At 38.6% G+C, this 22,410-nt stretch overlaps 1 protein-coding gene across 1 annotated transcript; it reads right to left on the bottom strand.

Annotated features, from left to right (window-relative positions):
- Positions 1-1,504: 1,504 nt before the first annotated feature.
- Positions 1,505-21,656, bottom strand: LOC127640933 (keratin, type I cytoskeletal 19-like). Its single transcript, XM_052123653.1, has 11 exons — positions 21,505-21,656; positions 18,253-18,465; positions 17,932-18,144; positions 12,333-12,415; positions 9,618-9,771; positions 6,207-6,455; positions 5,338-5,442; positions 4,169-4,389; positions 3,697-3,878; positions 3,422-3,524; positions 1,505-2,805 (listed from the first exon to the last, which is right to left on the bottom strand). The coding sequence occupies exons 3-11, from the start codon at positions 18,130-18,132 to the stop codon at positions 2,592-2,594; spliced, it is 1,512 nt and encodes a 503-aa protein (XP_051979613.1). The 5' UTR covers positions 18,133-18,144; positions 18,253-18,465; positions 21,505-21,656; the 3' UTR covers positions 1,505-2,591.
- Between the last annotated feature and the right edge of the window lie 754 nt (positions 21,657-22,410).

Here is a 22,410-nt window from a genome sequence, read left to right as displayed (position 1 = left end):
AAATTATCCCTAAAAGTGAGCTAAATCTTATTTATATTTATATATTATATCTATCTATCTATCTATCTATCTATCTATCTATCTATCTATCTATATATAGTGTTTGTGTGTGGTTGTTCTCGTATTTGGATTTTTAGTATAGAGATGTGTCTAGACTGTGCACAACATATTAAACTTACAGACAACACACTTTATTATCATGTACTACATGCACAAAGTGTGTATATCATTCTAAAATGTACATGCACAAAGTGTGTATATCATTCTAAAATGTACAGATGCACACAGAAATACACTTACACACAAAAATGCCATTGTTGCAATCCAAGATCTGTCAAATGTAAAACATATCCCCATTAACTGAAATCAATTATGACCATTTTTGGGTGAATTGTTACTTTAAGTACTGATTCTGTACAAAATTGGAAACTCAAATCAGTAACAACTTCTGCACAACAAGGAGTAAAACATTTATTTGTGACCAGCATGTTCATAAATAACCACTAGATAGCAGCATTAATCTCTTCTACCCTCTAATTTTACATTCCCTGTATGCTACTGTGTTAACCAACTGTTCAGGACATTTTTCATGGGCTGCATTCCAATATGCATACTTATTTTGGGCCTTTTTTATTATATATAGTGCATTAGTATTGAGACATGCTACAATGTCATAGTGTTGCGTCTTGATACCACAAACCCCTTTGTCTCATATGGATGGTGTTTACATGCAAGCGTTAGCATCTAGCTAAATTAATTACCTAAAAATGTATTACCACTTTAAGTAGTAATGTGAACCACAGACCTTATTTTACCCACAAATCTAAAACTGGCATTATTAAAACCTATTGGGAATTCCCAAAGGAGAATTGCTAGTAAAAATGGTAATCGTCTTCCGGCGTTTAGCAATACAACCAGATAAGCTCCATGGGCTGAAGGTAAGATTAGCCCAAAAAGCATGCACAAATGCATATTTAGAAAAACCAATAGTAGAAGTACAACATCCGAGCAACTTTGGCGTATTAATCCTAATGTTGAAAGTACTATCTGAACTCTACCTCCATCTCCTCAACTTGTTGAGTCCTTTGCTATTTGCAATGTCTGCCAAGGATTGTGCAACATATTTGTGTTTTATTTTACTTCTGTGCACACCATTATCTCTGTATGAGACCTGAATACATTTACTGTGATTTGTCATCTTTATTCTGTTACAGTCTGGCCCACGTTTAACTGGGACATCTGTGTTGTGTGCTAGTTTTCAGGCGCTGTGATCTGAATAATGAATCATCTTTGCACAGTTTTGATTCTTTTAAATAGCTCATTTGGAAATAATAATAGCTTTATTAGCACCTGTCATACAGTGTAGAAACCAAATCACTTAGCAGGCAATTGTTTCTTCAGTTATGAGAGATAACATCAATATCTTATCATGTATGACACCCGATTATGTATTACATAAGAAACTAAAGAGCCAACTAACAAGAAATACTCTTAAGAGAGGATAGCATCCATATTTTAGAGATATAGATTTATTCAGAATCAATACAATTTTAAATTCTTTGTTGCGTCAGGAAGAACCCCATTTATTTACAGTACAGAGGTAGAACATAATGGGTACATAAATCAATTTAATCGTTTTATATATGTAAATCACAAATGCTGCATTTCTTTTTCTGTTGTTCAGAAGTATTGTCATTTCACAGTTTCTGAATAATCCTTCATAATTTTAGATAGGAAGACACAGTATTCGCACTTTAAATAAAGTGTAAACTTTGCATCTGTAAAGCGAAGCAATGTAACTTTTAAAGGCAATGTAATGAATGCAGAGGTTATTTATGTGTCAAACCGTTTTTTTTTGTTTTTCATTTGCAGTGATAGGCTGATGACTTTTACTGTTACTTATTTTGTAAACGTCAGCGCAGGCAATATCGTGACAACAGTACAATCGTGTTGCTGTAAATCTTTTGTTTTGGTTCACGCTAGATTTTCTTGTAGAACGAGTACGAGATACTCTCTTTGCATTCACTGGAGTGTTAAATTATATTTCCAGAAGCATTTGTCAGATTGAATAAGGCATCTATCTATAGTGGGAAATTCTTGGCTTCAACCACTGTGATCGCTTGTTTACCGTGAGATTTTAGGTCAATTCATGTTTAAACTGAACACGTATTACAAAACAATACTTATCAAGGTTTTTAATAATATAATATACTAATGATCAGGAATAATGTTACAGTAGAGCGAACGCAGAAAGCATTGCGCTCTAGTCACAAACATGAAACATTACAAAATAATTTGAGTTGATTTTTCTGAAAGTAGCTTTATATGCAATGAGTTCTTAACAATCATTAGAGCAATTTGAGTTTTGTTTTAAAATGCTTAATCGATGATGTGTTGCTAATTATTCCTAGGACTTGGCAAAAGTTCTATGTCACTTAATTGTGTCGTTCGCTTCTCGTTACCGTGAATGTTAACACTTAAACATTGCAACAGCGCCGCCACTACTGATCTGTGATGGTAGCATTGTGAGGTCACAGTTGGGATGTGGTCGTTTTCTGATGTCACAATTGGGATGTAGTTGCATTGTGACATCACTCAGCAAAGGTAGGTATGCTGCGGGACCGCTTCATGACCAGACGGACTTCCACATTAGGGAGACTGTCCTGTTTTGTCTGACCACAGCCCTCATCTGCTACGGCCATGTGAAGGTTGAAACGCAGAGAAACAGATTTCTTCCTCAACTTTGGATTTCCTTGAAAGAAGGAACCTTCCCATTGCCTGATCACCTTGTCAATATTTTCTGTCCTGTAGCACAAAACAGAAAAGCATTACACACAAAAAATATGTCTGCGAAAGTTTAAAAGGGAGTTTACGACATAGAATGTGCCAGTTTAAAAATTAAAAGTTAAACCATAATTGCTATTGCCTTCAATACCACATGCAAGACGAAACACGTCAAGATCTTTGTTTTGAATTTGTGAAATGCATATGGTTTTCCAGGGCAGCTAAGCTCTATATAACTGCCAAAACTGATTGGCTGGTCTAAGCTGGTCTGTCAGGCTGGTCAGTTGGCTAGTTTTAGAAGGGTTTGGGGAGCCTTTCATATGGTCAGGCTGGGAGGCCAGCTAAGACAAGTCTAAACTGATTGCTCAGGTTTTTTAGTTGGGCTGGTTTAGATATTTTGGGTGCTTTTCAGATGGTCAGCTGAGCAGCAGCTTGGCCAGGCTGGGAGGTCATCTAAAACCAGCTAAGACCACCTTAAACCAGCTAAAACCATCCTAAGCTAAGGTTAGTTGGCTGGTTTAAGAAGGATTTTGGGTATGTTTCAGCTGGTCAGTTGATCACATATTGGGCATGCTGGTAAACCATCTTAGCGAAGATCAGCCAACCAGGGAAAGGAAGTAAGTGTATGTAAACTCACTCCACACTTCCGTGACCCTCTGCGCTTTCTCTCAGTATATTTCCCTCTAGAATCTCCTGAGTCTTCACAGTACAGATCTCCCCATCTTTGTTCCCGATTGGTTCTGAGTAAAAACACCAAACAAACAAAGAGTCATAAGACCTGGACATTTGCTTTCTCACAGTTGTATAATTAACTATTGTGGAGAATGAGAATGAGAATGAGTCTGAAAGAAGATGCATTCAATGTCCAACAATGAAGTTGAGGATGAAGATGGTATTTTCTGTTGGCCTGACCTGTCAAAACAACAAGATTCCTATGTCGATGAAGGACTGGGCTACTTTTTGGAGTTCTCTCAGTGGAAACGGGCTGAACGATTTCCTCGTCACATCCGTTGGGAAGTCCGTTCTGCTCTGGAGCATGAACTGATGCTTTCCATGTCTTCAGTTTGAGAGACTGGCCTTCTGATGTCAGAAACCTATATGTCAGAAGCAAACGAAGAACCCTTTTTCTACACAAGTTGGTTTAGGGCCATAATCTTATTATGGCCCTAAACCAGTTTTCTTAGTTTTGAACCCTAGAAACCCTAAACGTTTGGTTGATTGACTGCTCATTACATGTAGGGCACTTTGCAAATACCTCAAACGTTGTCAAGTTTCCAATATACAACTTTGCATAAAAGACAAATCCTACATCTGTTGTTTGGCACCATACAAGTTTGAGCATGTGTAAACGATTTTTATTGCTTAAAACTCAGTGAACCCTTACCTGCCCTCCTCATGTTCCAAGAGTTTTCTGTAGGTGGTGATCTCTCTTTCCAGCCTCATCTTGGTGTTGAGTAACTGGCTGTGGTTCTGCCTCTGGACCTCTAGTTCATTTTGGACTGTTTCCAACTCCGACTCCAGACTCCTCACAGACCCGGAGAGGTCCTTGAGCTGCACGGAGTACTGGAGCTGAGTGTGGTGTAGGGAGCTTTGGAGACTTTTCTCCTGATAGAATAGAATCAGATTTTTATGGCTGGTGGAATAGATTGAGGTTAGTAAACAAACATTTGTAGGTTCAAGTCCCACAAGGGACAATCCATAAGCTGCCACCAAAGCACTACTGAGTAAAGCACAGGTACCTCAAAGAGATTTCCCTTAAAGCAAGTGTGCAATTTGCTTTGGATAAAAGCATTCGCTAAATGAAATAATTGGCCGCAAATTTCACATGATGTCGCCATAGATGTCACCATGAGCTTATTACAGGGACAACCCCCCCTGGAGCTTAAAATTATTTCCCAAATGTTACATTAGGGTTGTAGGAATATGAAAATGTCTGTTTTTTTTTTTAAAAGCGAGTAGAATGTTACTCAATGACTGACATAAGATTCCTGAAAATGCAATTAGCCAACTTCACAACATATACATTTTTACTCTCTGACAAAAAATGTCAAGAAATACAATTTAAAGGATGTACGAACAATGTTGTACTATGAGTGTTTCCTAATACTGTGAGAAATATTATTGAATAGTAATAACGTTACAAGGGTATTCTAGTAATGTTTGTTCCTTACCTTTACATTTCATCAACCAAAGTTTTTGGAACATTCCCTGTTAGGTGGTCAGTGCCTGGGAGCATAGCTCAAGGGCACAATAGTTCTGGATCATGCTTTCCGGATATTGAACCAGCAAGCATTTGGTGAGTGACAGTACCCCTGGAGCAGTCTGAGCAATTCTTACTAGGACAATCCCCCTGGAGCATTCTATCATTTGGACACGTTGCTCATAGGGCACAATTGTGATGGCTCATTGTCCACCCCTTCAGGAGACTGAACCAGCAACCCTCTTGTTGGTAACAGTTCCCCTGGAGGAACCTAAGCACTTATTGCAGGGACAATCCCCCTGGAGGGTGTTTGAGTGTGCCTGTGGCTATATGTGTGGGAGTTTAATACACACCATTGCATGCAGCGATTCAATCTCCACCTGTAGACGGTGCCATTGCTTTCTGGCTTCTGTGAGTTCAGCTCGTGCCTCCTTCAGGTCCTCAACACCTGCCCTCACCTACATAAAAACACACCAACACTGTGTATACATAAATATACCAGAGAGTTATGACCAGTAACAGACAGACATCAAACTTTGATGCGTTCTCAAGCGTTTCAAAACCTTAAATTCTAATCGGACGTCTGCATGATTGAAGCCGTTATGAAAGAGCCAGTAAGCACACTTTTAACAATACATAAGTTGTATTCTTTATTAATGTGCCAGATTGTTCGATTGCTCTGCAGCATGGTACCATGGCTCTTTTTTTGGACAGGTACCATGATAATACCATGATGTTCTGGACATAGTACCATGGTAAACCATGTTTTGTTTTGGACATGTGCCATGATAATACCATAATGTTTTGGACAATTGGAAATTACTATGGTAATCATTCAGTATCATGGCATTACCATCAAATACCCACAGTGTACCAGTTTATGGCCACAGTATTTTTTTAGTAAGGGCAAGCTGCATTGTGCTGTTGTTTTCCAAGGAGAATTACAAGATAGGCAGACCGTGTTTTTGTGCTAGGGCATAAATTCAGCTTTGACACATAGCAAGACAGATTATGATTGCCTACTGATGGAGACAGTAAAAGACAATGGCTATACTCAGTGGGGCAGACATCTCTCATTGTAATTTAAATATTAATAGTATTGTAAGCAGTCCATTCACGCACCTAGACACACAGACGCACACTAGGATTGCTCTGCAGTGCCCTGGTCAGTAGACCCGAGAGAGTGTTTGAAGGAGAGAGAGAAAGAGAATTGGACTCGTACCTGTGGCGGAAATGCTGCCGTTGGGCTAGCTGGATAATTTCGGGGCCTTGTCTGTGGAGCTGGGCCAAAGCCTGGGGCTGGAATTGTCGGCGTGGCTGAGTCAAGTCTGCTATGAGCAGGGCTGGAGTAGTTGCACTGGGTGCTGGTCCAGGAGAGATCCATTCCTCTGCCATCCTCCCCTGCAGCAATCTGCTCTAGCACTCTATCACTCTCCTCCTCTGCCCGTCGCTGGTGCTGATCCAGCTCTCTCTATCAGCACACAAGAGAGAGAGAGAGAGAGATTTTAAAGGCCGTTAAGAGAGTGTGTAATGCGTGAAATAAAACAAATCGAGCTGAGAGGATGTGTCAGCAAGAATTACAGAAACCAAAATATGTCAAATACATTGTGTCATTTAGAGAGAGAGAGAGAGAGAGAGAGAGGTGGATCCAAGGCCAAATGTAACTTTTTGCGACACCCATCAATAGCGAGTGAATTAGCTACTGTTTAAATTAGACGACCAATTTGTGTGCTTTCCAGTACATTCAGTTGGCCTCTGTTTAACAGTCTGGTGTAATAGCTTTGGGAGACCACAAGAAGGCGATATGCCATTTACTTAAGTGCACACACACGCACGCACGCACGCACGCACGCGACGAGCTAAAGCAGTTTTTGTGCTTCTTCAAGAATGAACAAACTGACGTTGATGCGTTTGCAGGTATGAGTTGCGCTCCGTGGCACTTCAGAATGTTGACGCCGAGCGTTGGCGGTGTGTACGTTCCTTTTGTAGAAAATAAATAACAGTTTCTAATTTTAGAGCGTGCCATGTTATCCGCCAGACGCATCTGGTGTGTGACGCCCCTTTAATTGACCCTGCCGCTCACACATTACCAATTTGTGTTGAGAAATATGTCTAAAGAGACTAAGATAATTTTATTACAGGTATGTTATGAACTTATATCATTATAATAATAGCATAGTTAAGCATACCCTTACAAATAATGTAAACAAGCCGCAAAATTGCTGCTCGTTATTTTCACATGCAAATGAGCATTTAACACCCTGCAAATGTTTGCCGGTAGCGGTGAACCTCCGGCAAACCTTTGGAAACTATGGACAATTTGCCGAAAATTCGCAGCAAAGCTAATTTGCATATGAAAATGATCAGTGGTTTTGTCAAATTTGACACGAACTCTCGTTTTTCGTAAGGGGATAATTGTATTTATAATGGCTTTGTGTCATACATTCGTTTAATCGATGATTTTAACTAGCTATGTTACTAGCAATACTGTACCCAAACTTAGCTAGTGTTGAATTTAAAGGCCAATTTTATTCCGATTATAATCTTTTTGCGACATTTAGAGGAGCTACCTAGCGCTAGCTATGAGGTTACATGAGGTTACTAATTATTGGAGAGAATTCCTTATACAGGTGAAACTCGAAAAATTAGAATATCGTGCAAAAGTTCATTAATTTCAGTAATTCAACTTAAAAGGTGAAACTAATATATTATATAGACTCATTACAAGCAAAGTAAGATATTTCAAGCCTTTATTTGATATAATTTTGATGATTATGGCTTACAGCTTATGAAAACCCCAAATTCAGAATCTCAGAAAATTAGAATATTGTGAAAAGGTTCAGTATTGTAGGCTCAAAGTGTCACACTCTAATCAGCTAAACACCTGCAAAGGGTTCCTGAGCCTTTAAATGGTCTCTCAGTCTGGTTCAGTTGAATTCACAATCATGGGGAAGACTGCTGACCTGACAGTTGTGCAGAAAACCATCATTGACACCCTCCACAAGGAGGGAAAGCCTCAAAAGGTAATTGCAAAAGAAGTTGGATGTTCTCAAAGTGCTGTATCAAAGCACATTAATAGAAAGTTAAGTGGAAGGGAAAAGTGTGGAAGAAAAAGGTGCACAAGCAGCAGGGATGACCGTAGCCTGGAGAGGATTGTCAGGAAAAGGCCATTCAAATGTGTGGAGGAGCTTCACAAGGAGTGGACTGAGGCTGGAGTTACTGCATCAAGAGCCACCACACACAGACATGGGCTTCAAATGTCGTATTCCTCTTGTCAAGCCACTCCTGAACAACAAACAACGTCAGAAGCGTCTTACCTGGGCTAAAGAAAAAAAGAACTGGTCTGTTGCTCAGTGGTCCAAAGTCCTCTTTTCTGATGAGAGCAAATTTTGCATCTCATTTGGAAACCAAGGTCCCAGAGTCTGGAGGAAGAATGGAGAGGCACACAATCCAAGATGCTTGAAGTCCAGTGTGAAGTTTCCACAGTCTGTGTTGGTTTGGGGAGCCATGTCATCGGCTGGTGTTGGTCCACTGTGCTTTATTAAGTCCAGAGTCAACGCAGCCGTCTACCGGGATATTTTAGAGCACTTCATGCTTCCTTCAGCAGACAAGCTTTATGGAGATGCTGACTTCATTTTCCAGCAGGACTTGGCACCTGCCCACACTGCCAAAAGTACCAAAACCTGGTTCAATGACCATGGTATTACTGTGCTTGATTGGCCAGCAAACTCGCTTGACCTGAACCCCATAGAGAATCTATGGGGCATTGCCAAGAGAAAGATGAGAGACATGAGACCAAACAATGCAGAAGAGCTGAAGGCCGCTATTGAAGCATCTTGGTCTTCCATAACACCTCAGCAGTGCCACAGGCTGATAGCATCCATGCCACGCCGCATTGAGGCAGTAATTAATGCAAAAGGGGCCCAAACCAAGTACTGAGTACATATGCATGATTATACTTTTCAGAGGGCCGACATTTCTGTATTTAAAATCCTTTTTTTATTGATTTCATGTAATATTCTAATTTTCTGAGATTCTGAATTTGGGGTTTTCATAAGCTGTAAGCCATAATCATCAAAATTATATCAAATAAAGGCTTGAAATATCTTTCTTTGCTTGTAATGAGTCTATATAATATATTAGTTTCACCTTTTAAGTTGAATTACTGAAATGAATGAACTTTTGCACGATATTCTAATTTTTCGAGTTTCACCTGTATATATATATTTTACTCATATTTTCGTTAATGCCATTAATGCTTCACCGAAGTGTCTCTAGTTGTTGTTCTGGAGTAGCTAAGCATTTGTATATCTTTGTTATCAATTTCTCAATAATATTTCTTTTGATTTTGAGTGAACATGTTTTTGAGAGGTTCACATTTCCAATCTTTCCAACTGAAGGGTGATTTTCTCGAGAAACACTTCCCCATTCCCAACCAACACTCACACCCTTTCCCCGAGGCAAACCACAGCTTTGTGTGAAAACAAGTTAACATTTTCAACAATCATCTTTACTAAAGACAGTTGCCAATATTTATTTTGTTAAATGCTTTATATGACTGACAGGACATAAAAACACACACACGCACGCACGCACAATTGTATAAACACGCACACATGCATGATGTCCTCACCTCTTGTTCTTTTATTATTTGCTGTAATTCTTGTCTAGTTTGTGAAATCTGTTTTTGCAGGATTATGTTGTTCATCTCCACTTCTTCCTTCTTCCTCTTCAGATTTAACACCTGCTGCTCCTGCAGGAGACGGAGTCTCTCCTCTGTCTCACACCTACAGGGTTGGGGAGTAACGGAATACATGTAAGGGGATTACATATTTAAAATACGAAATATAAGTAACTGTATTCCACTACAGTTACAATTTAAATCATTAGTATTTAGATTACAGTTACATTCAAAAAGTATTTTGATTACTAAAGAGATTACTTTGCATTTTATTGTCATTTGTTTCATTTAATATTTAGTCCTTTCAGATGGAAAACATTTATACATATAAATGATCCAAAGTGCATTTGAACAGCGGTGAAACACTTTCTTATGATGTGTTACATTCATACGAGCAGACAGAGAAGTAAGTTTGAAGTAAGTTTGGAGCAGAAGAAATAGAAATAAACCTTGTGTAAATTGTTAGCTTTACGCTAAGCTAAAATGCTATTTCTAGCCATTTTACATGCACACGATCATGTTTTTATATGAAGAAAATTCACGTTGGATCATAATTTCTTTTTTCTAGTAAGATCTTTGATATTAGGGCAAAAAACTATAATTTTTGTATTGTTTATCTGTAAAAATATAAAAAAATCCTGATCTGCATAAGATATTTGGATTTTTCAGAGAATGTATTTTTAACATGTGTATTTTGTCTTACTTTTGAGTTTTTATAGTCAAAACAAGTGAAAAAAAAATCGACCAGTGCTGAAGAAGTAATCCAAAGTATTTAGATGACATTACTGACCTTGAGTAATCCAACGGAACACGTTACAAATTACATTTTACAGCATGTATTCTGTAATCTGTGGTGGAACACATTTCAAAAGTAACCCTCCCAACCCTGCGCACCTCAGTGTCATTTCCAGCACATCTCAAATGATTTATTGGGATTAATAGAATTCTGTGGTAGAAATGATGCTGAGGGAAAAGACAATATTACATTTTTTGAGACAAAATCGACGACTCAATCTGTCTAAGGCAAATTTTTATAGCTAACATTTTACATATCCTTAATACACACATTCAAATATTTTCCCACTTTTTGCATCATTTTGAAAAATTACAGTTTAATTGGAAATTATGTCCAACAAAAATAATTGATACTGACATTGATTCGTCAAACATCTCAAGCATGATGTTCCGTGACCCTTCTGTCAACTTGGTTAACAAGTACGCTAACGTTTTGAAAAATGGCCAAAATTGTTTGGTGCGGTGGAAATGACGGTACTCTTAATATGGTAAAACTTGACAGGGTGTGCTGAGGGCACACAGGTCTCCTAAGCAACCAAATTGGCCCGGTTGCTAGGGAGGGTAAGAGTCACATGGGGTAACCTCCTCGTGGTCGCTATAATGGGGTTCTCGCTCTCGGTGGGGCACGTGGCGAGTTTTTTGAGAGTTTCAAACATGCAATATTTTGTGTTTTTATAATGTATTTAATAGTTAAATATTGAAAATCTGGGTATGGGACAAGGCTAAAAGGCATTTGAAAAATACCAAATATAAATGATGAAGGCCCGGAGACCTTCATATAACAAAAAAAAACTAAAAAATGATCTGGATGTTTTCAGAAAAATCAACCCCACGGACATTAAAACATTCTGGAAAAAATGTATTATTTAAATACGAGATAAGCTCTACGGATTACTGCTGAAAATACTTTTGACTCATACCACCGTTAATGTTGCTCACTCAAATAGTGTTAACAGAAATACAATATAAATCTATGGGGCAAACTGATGATTGTGTGTGGTCACACAGCATGCCACAGCCACCGTTCACACAGTGTGAAAAAATATCACGAGCCAGATTCGAACTCGGTTTACCAGCACTAGCGCCACTGTGAAACCCCCACAAAAGCCATGTATTCGACAGAGCTGCCACTTTAAATGCACTTAAACAGCCTTTGACGTCAGACAAATTACTCAAACATGCACTCACAGTGTGTGCCCATAAACCCTTTTAATTATGACTTATCCAGCCAATCAAATTTAACATCATTTCCTGAGAAAGTCGGCATGAATAGGGCTAACGTCATCTTAGAGCTCCACACCTCATGTTTCATATGTTTTATTGTCTTTTATTCATTAATAAGCATTTGAATTGAAGTCACAGTTATGTAAAGATGCACTAGTTTCCATCCACAAGAGGGCGAGCACACGTCCAAATCAAAAGACCGAACCGCTTTGATGAAAGATTCCTGTGGTATGTTGACATGTTTTTGTAAGGAATGCAGTTTGAGTAATGTGCACATTTTGCAGATGTTCTGTATGTTTAAAATACCGGGATTGGATTATACTTAATTTGCATATACGTGGCATTTTTACAGTATGTGCAGAATACGGGCCTCAATGTGGCTGTATATGAACATATAAAATGACCAATTAAAAGAAGGCTTCCTAACTTGAAAGTTTTAATTTTAAGGCAAAATTGTTTTTGCTAATGAAGTGTTGGAGGTCATGTGACAACAATGTGAATACTACCATTTAAAATGGTAATTGGTATATACTGCATAATGTACTGTTTTGAAAATATAGTATTCACCATACAGTATATAATGTGTAGTTTGCAGTAATCTGTGCATTAGCTAGTTTTCATATTTCTATTTACTGACGGGCTTCGAACCTGGTCTGTAATCTCGAGGCCTTGAGTTTTACAGCATCGGATTGTAACAAAATCTCTGTATTTCCCATTAACATCCTGGTGACCTGTTGAAACACACAAAGGGAATAAATTAGAGAGAGAAAAACAGAACACGTAATTGCACGAGTCTATCTAAATAATGGTACAATTTATCAAAGGCTCATTATTATGTTTAGTTATGACTTCTACGATGGAAAACACCCATCTAATTATGGGAACGTAAATAGTTTGTAAATTCTCGGTATGAAAAGATCAGGGTGTATGTAGGTGTGAATCTGTGTTTTTTGTTTTTTTAAGTACAGACTTAAATGATACTAAATACCACAGCTAAAGTAAGATATGTTGACATAAGTGTGGCCAGGACTTTTCATTAATTCATTGACTTTTCCCAGACTATCCTTGCGCATACTCGGACAAACGTGTGTCATTTCTTCGCCAAATGAAATGAAATTGCAAAAATAACTGCACCAGATCTTAGAATGTTGTAAAAAGCATATAAAGGCAGCATTAAAGTAATCCATACGACTCCAGTGGTGTAATCCATGTCTTCAGAAAAGATATGATAGGTGTGCGTAAGAAACAGGGGCCGGTTGCACCAGCTGTGCGTAAATTCAAACTTAGCCTAGTTGTTGCGTAAATGGGCACTAAGTCACAATTTACGCACTACTAAATATTTGAGCGTTGCACCATTAAATTTACGTAGGACATAACCCTACGTATAAACTAAATATTGACGGCAGCTTTAGCCCGTGAATAGTGAATGAATGGAATGAGATAGCAGCCAGATTAGAGTACATCAATGAGATTATCATTGATAACGAAGATAATGAACCACAAATTTGTTGGCGAGTTTTACGAGACCGACATCATCCTTTTGGATACTTATGATGATGTGGATATACATGCTCATTTGCGACTCATATCCAACACCAAACAGACCGAAACGGCGCACGCTCTCCAAACCTCCAAGTGTGCGTTGCGTTATTTTAAATGAAATGTGTAATAAGTTAATTTAACTTTTTAGATCGTACGTCTTTGTTTTGACAGTTCTATCGGGAAGACACGCAGGCTTGAGTGAAGTTTAAGATGCCATTTATTTGATAAATGTAAAACAAAGTAATGTCTCTCTCTTTGGCGTAGGCCCCGTCCGGCGGTCCGAGAGAGTTGTGCCCGGAACCGTCATATCCTGCTGGAGATAGGAGGCAGGGGCGAGGAGCCTACCCCCGTGCGGGACAGGGCTCAGCTGGTGGTGGTGGGGTGGCGGAGGTTGCCTGTGTTTTAGCGCACTGAAACAGCAATGTGATAGATTGTGAGCAGACTTATAAAGCAATGGCTTACATGTGATTGGCTAGGAATTACCCCGCTAATGAAGTGATGATGTACAGCTGCTAGTCTTCCCGCTAGAACTACGCTGCACTACGTTGCACTTCCATTTCACGCAAGGCAGCAGCTTGAAATGATGCGCGTGGTTCCTGCTTACAAATTTGAAGGCTGCTGATTGGATTACAAAGAAAATACAATACGACTACGCACAACCTACTAGTTAAGTTCTGCCTTAAGAACAGGTGGTGCGGCCGAATTAAGCACTGACTTAGTTACAAACGAACTAGTAGTTACTAATCCCTTAGTGTGAGATTTACATCCTAACTTACGTGAGAATTTACGCACAGCTGGTGCAACCCTACCCAGATGAATATACAAGTCCTTTTTTACCTTTTTACTCACCATTCACTTGCATTGTATGGACCTATATAGCTACAGTAGAAGAAAGAAAGTCATACACATATCTGGGATGGCAGGAGGGTGAATAAATGATGAGAATTTTCATCTTTGGGTGAACTATCCCATTTTAACCCGGTTTTAAATCCCTGTTGTTATCTGCATTTTTGCATTTCTTTAAGCAGGTTATTATGTTTGGGTCAAAGGTTCAAGCGAGATTTAAAAGCAGCCCATAAGGTACCACAGGATTAACCATTTTTGCAGGGTAAATATGGCCATGAGCGCAGGAAGGGTTTTAGAAAGCACAGGTGTCTGGGTAACAGCTGTCTGTTAAAATGTTAGCGCTACTTTAGTCCCATGGAATTTAAACCAATCAAACCTCAGGTTTAAAGGCTCTGGCTTTGTTTGAAATAGCACTTTATGCACTATATTGTATGTATATGCACAGTGTGCAAAGTGTAGTATAGCTGATTATAGCCATTTAGATTTTTTCCCAACTTTTTGAATCTTTTAGCACTCTGATCCAATAATGAGTCAAGAAAGAAAACACAGTTATTTATGTTTACACTCAGCTGTTGTAGGACGTCCAATGAATGCATGCAGAGTAGTATTGTAGTATGACATTGCAAACCTAACTGTAGTATTAAATCTATTAGAAACACACTAATGTTAGCAAAGATATGGGTGTCAAATGAGAACCAACCCCCCAGTTGACTTCCAGTCAGATCAGTATTTCTCAAATGCTGGGGGCTCTTGGAGGAGAGTATTTAACATTTTGTCCCTAATTCAACTCATCATCTCTTTAGTCACTTGACACCAGAACTGGGTGCGTCAGATAATTGAGACACATTAAATGTGCAGATCTGTGGGGGCCCCAGGGTCCAGATTGAGAAATACTATTCTAAAGGAAGAGTTTCCCAAAAATCATTAAAGTCTTAATTACTCGAGAGCCAGTTGGAGGAGTTTTTCAGCATCACCTGATCAAAGATAATGAAATAAGATGTTGGCCATTATACTGTGCCTCGGGTGGCAATGCATTAATCTAATGAGACAGGTGTGAGGCATAACACAGCAGGTAAAAAGTGACTACTGCAAGGTTTGTGTGTGTGTGTGTGTGTGTGTGTGTGTGTGTGTGTAGAAGGAACAAGTATGAATTGTAGGGGTGGGCAGAACAACCAAAATCTTTTGTCACCGTGCGATAGTGATATCACATAAGCTAGAGTGCTGTTGTACAATATATCATATTCAGCACAATGGCACGACTGAGATTGTGATATTGCTAAATTTCGCTCATTGCTGATTGCGCTTTATTTACAAAACTCAGTGCTGTTTTCCTGGAGGAACTGACATCGCATTATTACTGCCCGCGGAAATCTGGTTGTAAACAAAAATGGATTTTGTTTGTGTACATTTATCTATTGATCTTGGAATACAAATTCTGCTCAGATTTTGTCATTGCCTGATTTGAGGAATTCCTTTAGAGGATAGGGCGAAGACTGCGCATGCAAATAAACGACACTTTCAGTGCACATATTTCATTCTTAGTGAATTCCTCACTTTCCGTTGTGTGCACTAAAATAAAACGGACAGTCTCAGTTTTATTATTAGATTATTATATTATCTGTCTGTCATATCTATCTGTCTGTCTGTCTCTCCGTCTGTCAGTCATTAAATTATCTATCTGTCTGTCTGTCTGTCTATCCGTCTGTCTGTCTCTCCGTCATTAAATTATCTATCTGTCTCTCCGCCCATCAGTCATTATATTATCTATCTGTCTGTCTGTCCGTCTGTCAGTCATTATATTATCTATCTGGCTGTCTGTCTCTCCGCCCATCAGTCATTATATTATCTATCTATCTGTCTGTCAGTCATTATATTATCTATCTGTCTCTCCGCCCATCAGTCATTATATTATCTATCTGTCTGTCTGTCCGTCTGTCCGTCTGTCAGTCATTATATTTTCTATCTGGCTGTCTGTCTCTCCGCCCATCAGTCATTATATTTTCTATCTATCTGTCTGTCAGTCAGTCATTAAATTATCTGTCTGTCTGTCTCTCTGCCCATCAGTCATTATATTATCTATCTGTCTGTCTGTCTGTCTCTCCATCTGTCAGTCATTCAATTATCTATCTGTCTGTCTGTCTGTCTCTCCGCCCATCAGTCATTATATTATCTATCTGTCTGTCTGTCTGTCTCTCCATCTGTCAGTCATTCAATTATCTATCTGTCTGTCTGTCTGTCTCTCCGCCCATCAGTCATTATATTATCTATCTGTCTGTCTGTCTGTCTCTCCATCTGTCAGTCATTAAATTATCTATCTGTTTGTCTGTCTATCCGTCTGTCTGTCTCTCCGTCATTAAATTATCTATCTGCTTATCCGTCCATCTGTCTGTCTCTCCGTCTGTCAGTCATTAAATTATCTATCTGTCTATCCATTCATCAGTCATTAAATTATCTATCTGTCTATCCGTCTGTCTGTCTATCCGTCTGTCTGTCTATCTGTCCGTCCGTCCGTCTGTCTGTCTGTCCGTCTCTCCATCTGTCCGTCATTCAGTTATCTATCTGTCTGTCTGTCTGTCTCTCCGCCCATCAGTCATTATATTATCTATCTGTCTGTCTGTCTCTCCATCTGTCAGTCATTCAATTATCTATCTGTCTGTCTGTCTGTCTGTCTCTCCGCCCATCAGTCATTATATTATCTATCTGTCTGTCTGTCTCTCCATCTGTCAGTCATTCAGTTATCTATCTGTCTGTCTGTCTCTCCGCCCATCAGTCATTATATTATCTATCTATCTGTCTGTCTGTCTCTCCATCTGTCAGTCATTAAATTATCTATCTATCCGTCTGTCTGTCTCTCCGTCATTAAATTATCTATCTGCTTATCCGTCTGTCTGTCTGTCTCTCCGTCTGTCAGTCATTAAATTATCTATCTGTCTCTCCATTCATCAGTCATTAAATTATCTGTCTGTCCGTCCGTCCGTCCGTCCGTCTGTCTGTCTGTCCGTCATTCAATTATCTATCTGTCTGTCGGTCTGTCTCTCCGCCCATCAGTCATTATATTATCTATCTGTCTGTCTGTCTGTCTCTCCATCTGTCAGTCATTCAATTATCTATCTGTCTGTCTGTCTGTCTGTCTGTCTCTCCATCTGTCAGTCATTCAATTATCTATCTGTCTGTCTGTCTGTCTGTCTCTCCATCTGTCAGTCATTAAATTATCTATCTGTTTGTCTGTCTCTCCGTCATTAAATTATCTATCTGTCTATCCGTCTGTCTGTCTATCCGGTCCGTCCGTCCGTCCGTCTCTCCGTCTGTCAGTCATTAAATTATCTGTCTCTCCATTCATCAGTCATTAAATTAACTATCTGTCTATCCGTCTGTCTGTCTATCCGTCCGTCCGTCTGTCTGTCTGTCTGTCTCTCCGTCTGTCAGTCATTAAATTATCTATCCGTCCGTCCATCTTTTAGATATTTCGGGTGGTTTTCGCATTTTTTTACACAATGTATTTTAAAACATTTGGATTGATGTTATTTACAATACATTCTTCTGTCCAAGCTTCATCAAAAAGTTCAAAAATAGTTTTTAGTCTAATATCGCATTTCTCCATAAATCCGTCATTGCGCCTTGCGACTTAAAATGATTGCATCACAAGTAATAATCATACCATCTAAAATCAATACAAAAACTAAAGTAACTTTCTCTTACATGACATTTTCATTCATATTGTTGCGCACATTTACGGTTTGTCTGTACTCACATTTTTATTTTAGTTTACGAAAATATCTGCTATACTTTTGAGTTCATACTAATAAACTTGCATGAACCATCAAATCACCCAGCCCTAGTGTGAACGTCACGAACAAACCTGCTCTCGAAGTTCCTGAGCCAATTCCTCCTTGTCGCTCCAGTCCTGTGGCGGTGTCATTAAGTTGTTCCTTCTCCATTCCAAAATCTTCTCCTCAAGCTTGCGATTTACCTGATCCAACTGTTTTACATGTTCCAGAAATCCCTTCAGTCTCTCATTCAGGTCCCTAAGGGCCCATCTCGGCTCATCTGGTCCCTCCATGGGGGCCCTTGCCTAGACAGAACCCAAACAGAAAAACACAAGAGCCGATTTGTGCTCGTAACCTGCCACACCTTGTGTAATAGGGTGTTTACCAAGTAAATATTTATCTAAAATACCAACCGTTGACGTGGCTCCTGCCAGCTCAGCAATTATGGTGTCATCATGCTTCTCTATGTGATGAGGACAGGGTCTCTCCTGGGCTCTGGAGGAGGACCGGCACTGGGGCTGTAGAGTTGAAGAAAGCGGCCCACTGGGGAGGTGAAATCGTCTAGCACAGCAAAGCCAGGGGCCACAATTTTTTCTCGAATTCTGCCGTCTTTGTATTCACTGATCCTGTATTAGTGACACAATTCACATCAACAAGAGCCCACACAAACACAAACAAAACGCAATAACCGCACAGGTCAAAGCCCATTTATCTTGTATGGTTTGACACTTTTAGAGTGTTTATCTTATTTGTGCTTGCTTTACGTAAGCTGCATGAATGTGTGTGGAGATGTTTTGTTTGTATTGCTGTAGGCTGTATGCGTTGAGTATGTGTGTGTTTGTATTGAAGCATTTGAGTAACCTTCAGTTATTTTACATAATCGTTTTTCTGCCGATGTGAACTCGTCTTTAGGTAAAGAACAGAGATGTTGGGGCATGTCTTAGTCCTTAGGGTGTGCTTACAAAATGCAAAAAGCCTTACACATTCCATGAAAGATGTTGCATGATTTATGGAAAATGTGTTTGTTATTCTAACATTGTATTATACTTTTTTTGTCAGCTATATCCCTACGATCACAATTATTTACTTGAAGATTTGAAGTAATGTTCTAATCTTTCAATAAATATATTAACAAATACACTTAATGCTTAATTATGCATATAGAGTAAAAACTTGAAAATAAAAATGTTATTTTATTACACATTTTATTTGAAGAATAGTGACTGGTAATTTATTTTATGTTATGATATTAGCCTAGCTTCATCTGCAGCAACTTGATAACTATAAATAAGCAATCTGTATGTTTTCTGTATGATACGCACAATGTGCAACTCCATTATGAATTGAATAAATCTATAAATAATGAATTTGCTTCGAGCACTCACAGCTCCATGAATGTTCTAGCATTTCTCTTGGGTGGCAGCGTAAGTCGCGCACTCCATATTTGTGCAGTTTCATGGATTGCGCCCACTGTCCGTTCCACTCGCAACCTCTCATTAAAAACAGAAATGACATTCTGGCAATGTATTTCTGCACAGCTCCCTATGCTTAGAACCTTATCTTTTAATATTAGCTGATAATTTAACCCTGTAAAGCCTGACATACAAAAGAATTGTTTTAGGTATTTTCAGAGGACTCTGGGATTTTCAGAAATACCAAATATTTGAGAGTTTGGCCACGACAACTTCCTCTGTTTGGTCTGTAAATATGGATTTAAATGCATCACAGTTCAATTCAGCACATCAAATACAATATGAATAAAATATTATTTTTTCAATAAACAGTTTTTATCATCTGTATTTTATGCACTTTTTTCGCTGTGTCTCAGGAACTTCTGGTAAGATGACATCATAATAGCTTGTAATGTACATTAATGAGATCTTTATAATGACAGAGCAGGCGGCATATATGAAAATACACAGAAATATGTGAAATAGGATCTCTGTGATATATATTTTGTGGTGGGCATGAATTGAATGTATTGGTGATTGAGAGATATTCCTCAAAAGTCTGTTGTATCATATTTAATACATGGATTTCAAAGGGGGTTTTCAATAAAATAATATTCAAAATTTTGACCAAGCACAAGTTGCTTATATTCAGCAAATACTCAAATTAATATATCAGTAACAATATAATAATTACTGTTACTTTATTAAAATAAGCTGTTGTTTATCCCAACATAAGAGTCCACCGACATTTTAAATAGATCGATATGAACACTGAAACCACTTTTATACTCAAGTAACCACTAGATGGTGCCATAAACATTGGAAACTTGCATACCATTGGTTATTTGGCTCGTCAGCTTAAACAGAGAGTGAAACAAGCTGTCAATCGTTGTGTATCATATTTGATTCGCACGGTGTTATAAGGTAAGTAACAAACATCTAACCCACTTTATATTAGGTGTCTTTAGCTACTATTTACTTTTTTTTACTTTTCTCACAAAATGTTGTAATGCCCAATTCTCACTACTTAGTAGGTCCTCGTGTTGGCACGGTTACTCACCTCAATCCGGGTGGAGGAGGACGAGTCTCAGTCGCCTCCTTCTGAGAGCATCAATCCGCACATCTTATCACGTGACTCATTGTGCATGACATCGCGGAGACTCACAGCATGTGGAGGCTCATGCTACTCTCCGCAGTCCACGCACAACTCACCACACGCCCCATTGAGAGCGAGAACCGCTCATCGCGACCACGAGGAGGTTACCCCATGTAACTCTACCCTCCCTAGCAACCGAGCCAATTTGGTTGCTTAGGAGACCTGGCTGGAGTCACTCAGAACACCCTGGATTTGAACTCGTGACTCCAGGGGTGCTAGTCAGCGTCAATACTCGCCGAGATACCCAGACCACATTTTTTAAAAATATTAATCAGATAAAACTGTTTATTACTTAATGGGAGAAGTAATCACATTACTAATGACTTTTAAGCTACTCTCAAAAACCCTTTTCACATTCAAGTTTTTTGTTTTTCTACTCAAGGAATTCAAAATAATTCTATGTATCACGTTTATCTCTTACAATGACTCGTTAGTAAGGAAACAAATAAAAACAATCACATTTTAAATGCGCTACATAATTATTTTAGAAATGTGTAACACAAGTAATGTACTTAAAAGTAATTATTACACCGATTTAAAATGTAATGTGCACACTGCTTTCTTTTTACCAAATGTAAATAGATTACAGTAAGTAATTAATTTGTAATCAGATTACACCCAATACTGGAGGACATACACTTATTTATGCAGTGTTATATTTGCAGCGCTTTTACAGACTCTCATTTTTGGGCTATACGTTGTAAGATTGGAGTATTTTAACATTAAAAAAAAATGTACACCGTCAAAAAGAGAAATAGCGGTGAACTTATATGACATATGCAAGGAAAAGGCAACTTAAAGTACATACAGACCCACATGACAATAATAGTTATTGACTAGAATTTAAAAGTTTACAGAATTATTATTTTATGGTGAGCAATCCCTTTAAAATGACAAATATAGGTAGTTGTATATATATATAAATATATGTAAAAAATGACAATATCTAGAGTGCGACCAGTTTCATTCTGTTTGATCTGCTGAAGACATCTATGGAGTTGAAACTTCAGAGAGCTCAATGCAGTGAAAGTTCATCAGAAGAAATCAACTTTACTTACCAACACGCCCTTGATCCGTCCCACCCCTTTTCTCTCTGCCCAGGTGATTTCTCTTCAGGTGAGAGTCACTGAAGTGTGGCAGTTCCCAGTAGGGTGAAAATCCGTCTGGCTTTGCTGGGTCCCACCCTTGCACATCTGGTTCTTGGGTGTCAACGCATCTGGCTGCCTAAACATCTCGGCAGTCACAGGACAGGGAATGCCGCCCAACCAGTTCTCCCCCCCCGGTGCTGAGACACATGAGAAAAAAAGAGTGGTCCCATGACATTGTTCTTAAATGGGAGTGCATGTAATTAAAGAGAGGTACTGATGGTAAACATGCAGCTACCTGTCCAGCTACTACCAGGTGGCCAACTTTCAAAGCAGGAGGTGTCTACTCGGAAAATATGAGTTTTCGGAAGAAGACATATTTTGTTTTTAACAAGGACCAGAAAATTTTTCCTTGCCAACCCCACCTGTTTGCACCCCTGAGTCAGCACTGATTGTATTGTGCTTGTGATGCAATTTAGATATTAACATAAGTATTTGGACTGTGATGATGACAAACGGAAATGATCAGAATGTATTTGTTACATCATATATATGTGGGGCCCTTGACATTCAGTACTACATCTTAAACTACTTTAAACAGCATTTTCTACGTTTTATGCAATTATAATGCATGCATTTATTTTTACCTCCTATTAATTGAGAGACTACAAAAAATATGTCACACAATAGGAATATTGAAGTGTTTTGCAAAAATATGATTAAACATAGTTAAATAGGCACCAGATATGGCATCTAAAATCTACCTTATATACTAAAAATGACATATAATATGCATATAAATATATAAACATAACATGAATTCATATAAACATACACTCACCGGACACTTTAATAGGAACACCTGTACACCATCTTATT

The sequence above is a fragment of the Xyrauchen texanus genome, chromosome 50 (genome assembly GCF_025860055.1).
Source record: "Xyrauchen texanus isolate HMW12.3.18 chromosome 50, RBS_HiC_50CHRs, whole genome shotgun sequence".
Classification (NCBI taxonomy): domain Eukaryota; kingdom Metazoa; phylum Chordata; class Actinopteri; order Cypriniformes; family Catostomidae; genus Xyrauchen; species Xyrauchen texanus.
This window is presented reverse-complemented; position numbering and strand designations above follow the sequence as displayed.

Excerpts from the sequence above, each read along its gene's own strand:
- LOC127640933 (XM_052123653.1), bottom strand. The coding sequence starts at position 18,132 with ATGGAGGGACCAGATGAGCCGAGATGGGCCCTTAGGGACCTGAATGAG. Across the intron at positions 6,456-9,617 it reads AAATAATAAAAGAACAAGAG|AGAGAGCTGGATCAGCACCA; the intron begins GTGAGGACATCA and ends GTGTGCTGATAG. Across the intron at positions 4,390-5,337 it reads TTGAATCGCTGCATGCAATG|GAGAAAAGTCTCCAAAGCTC; the intron begins GTGTGTATTAAA and ends CTATTCTATCAG.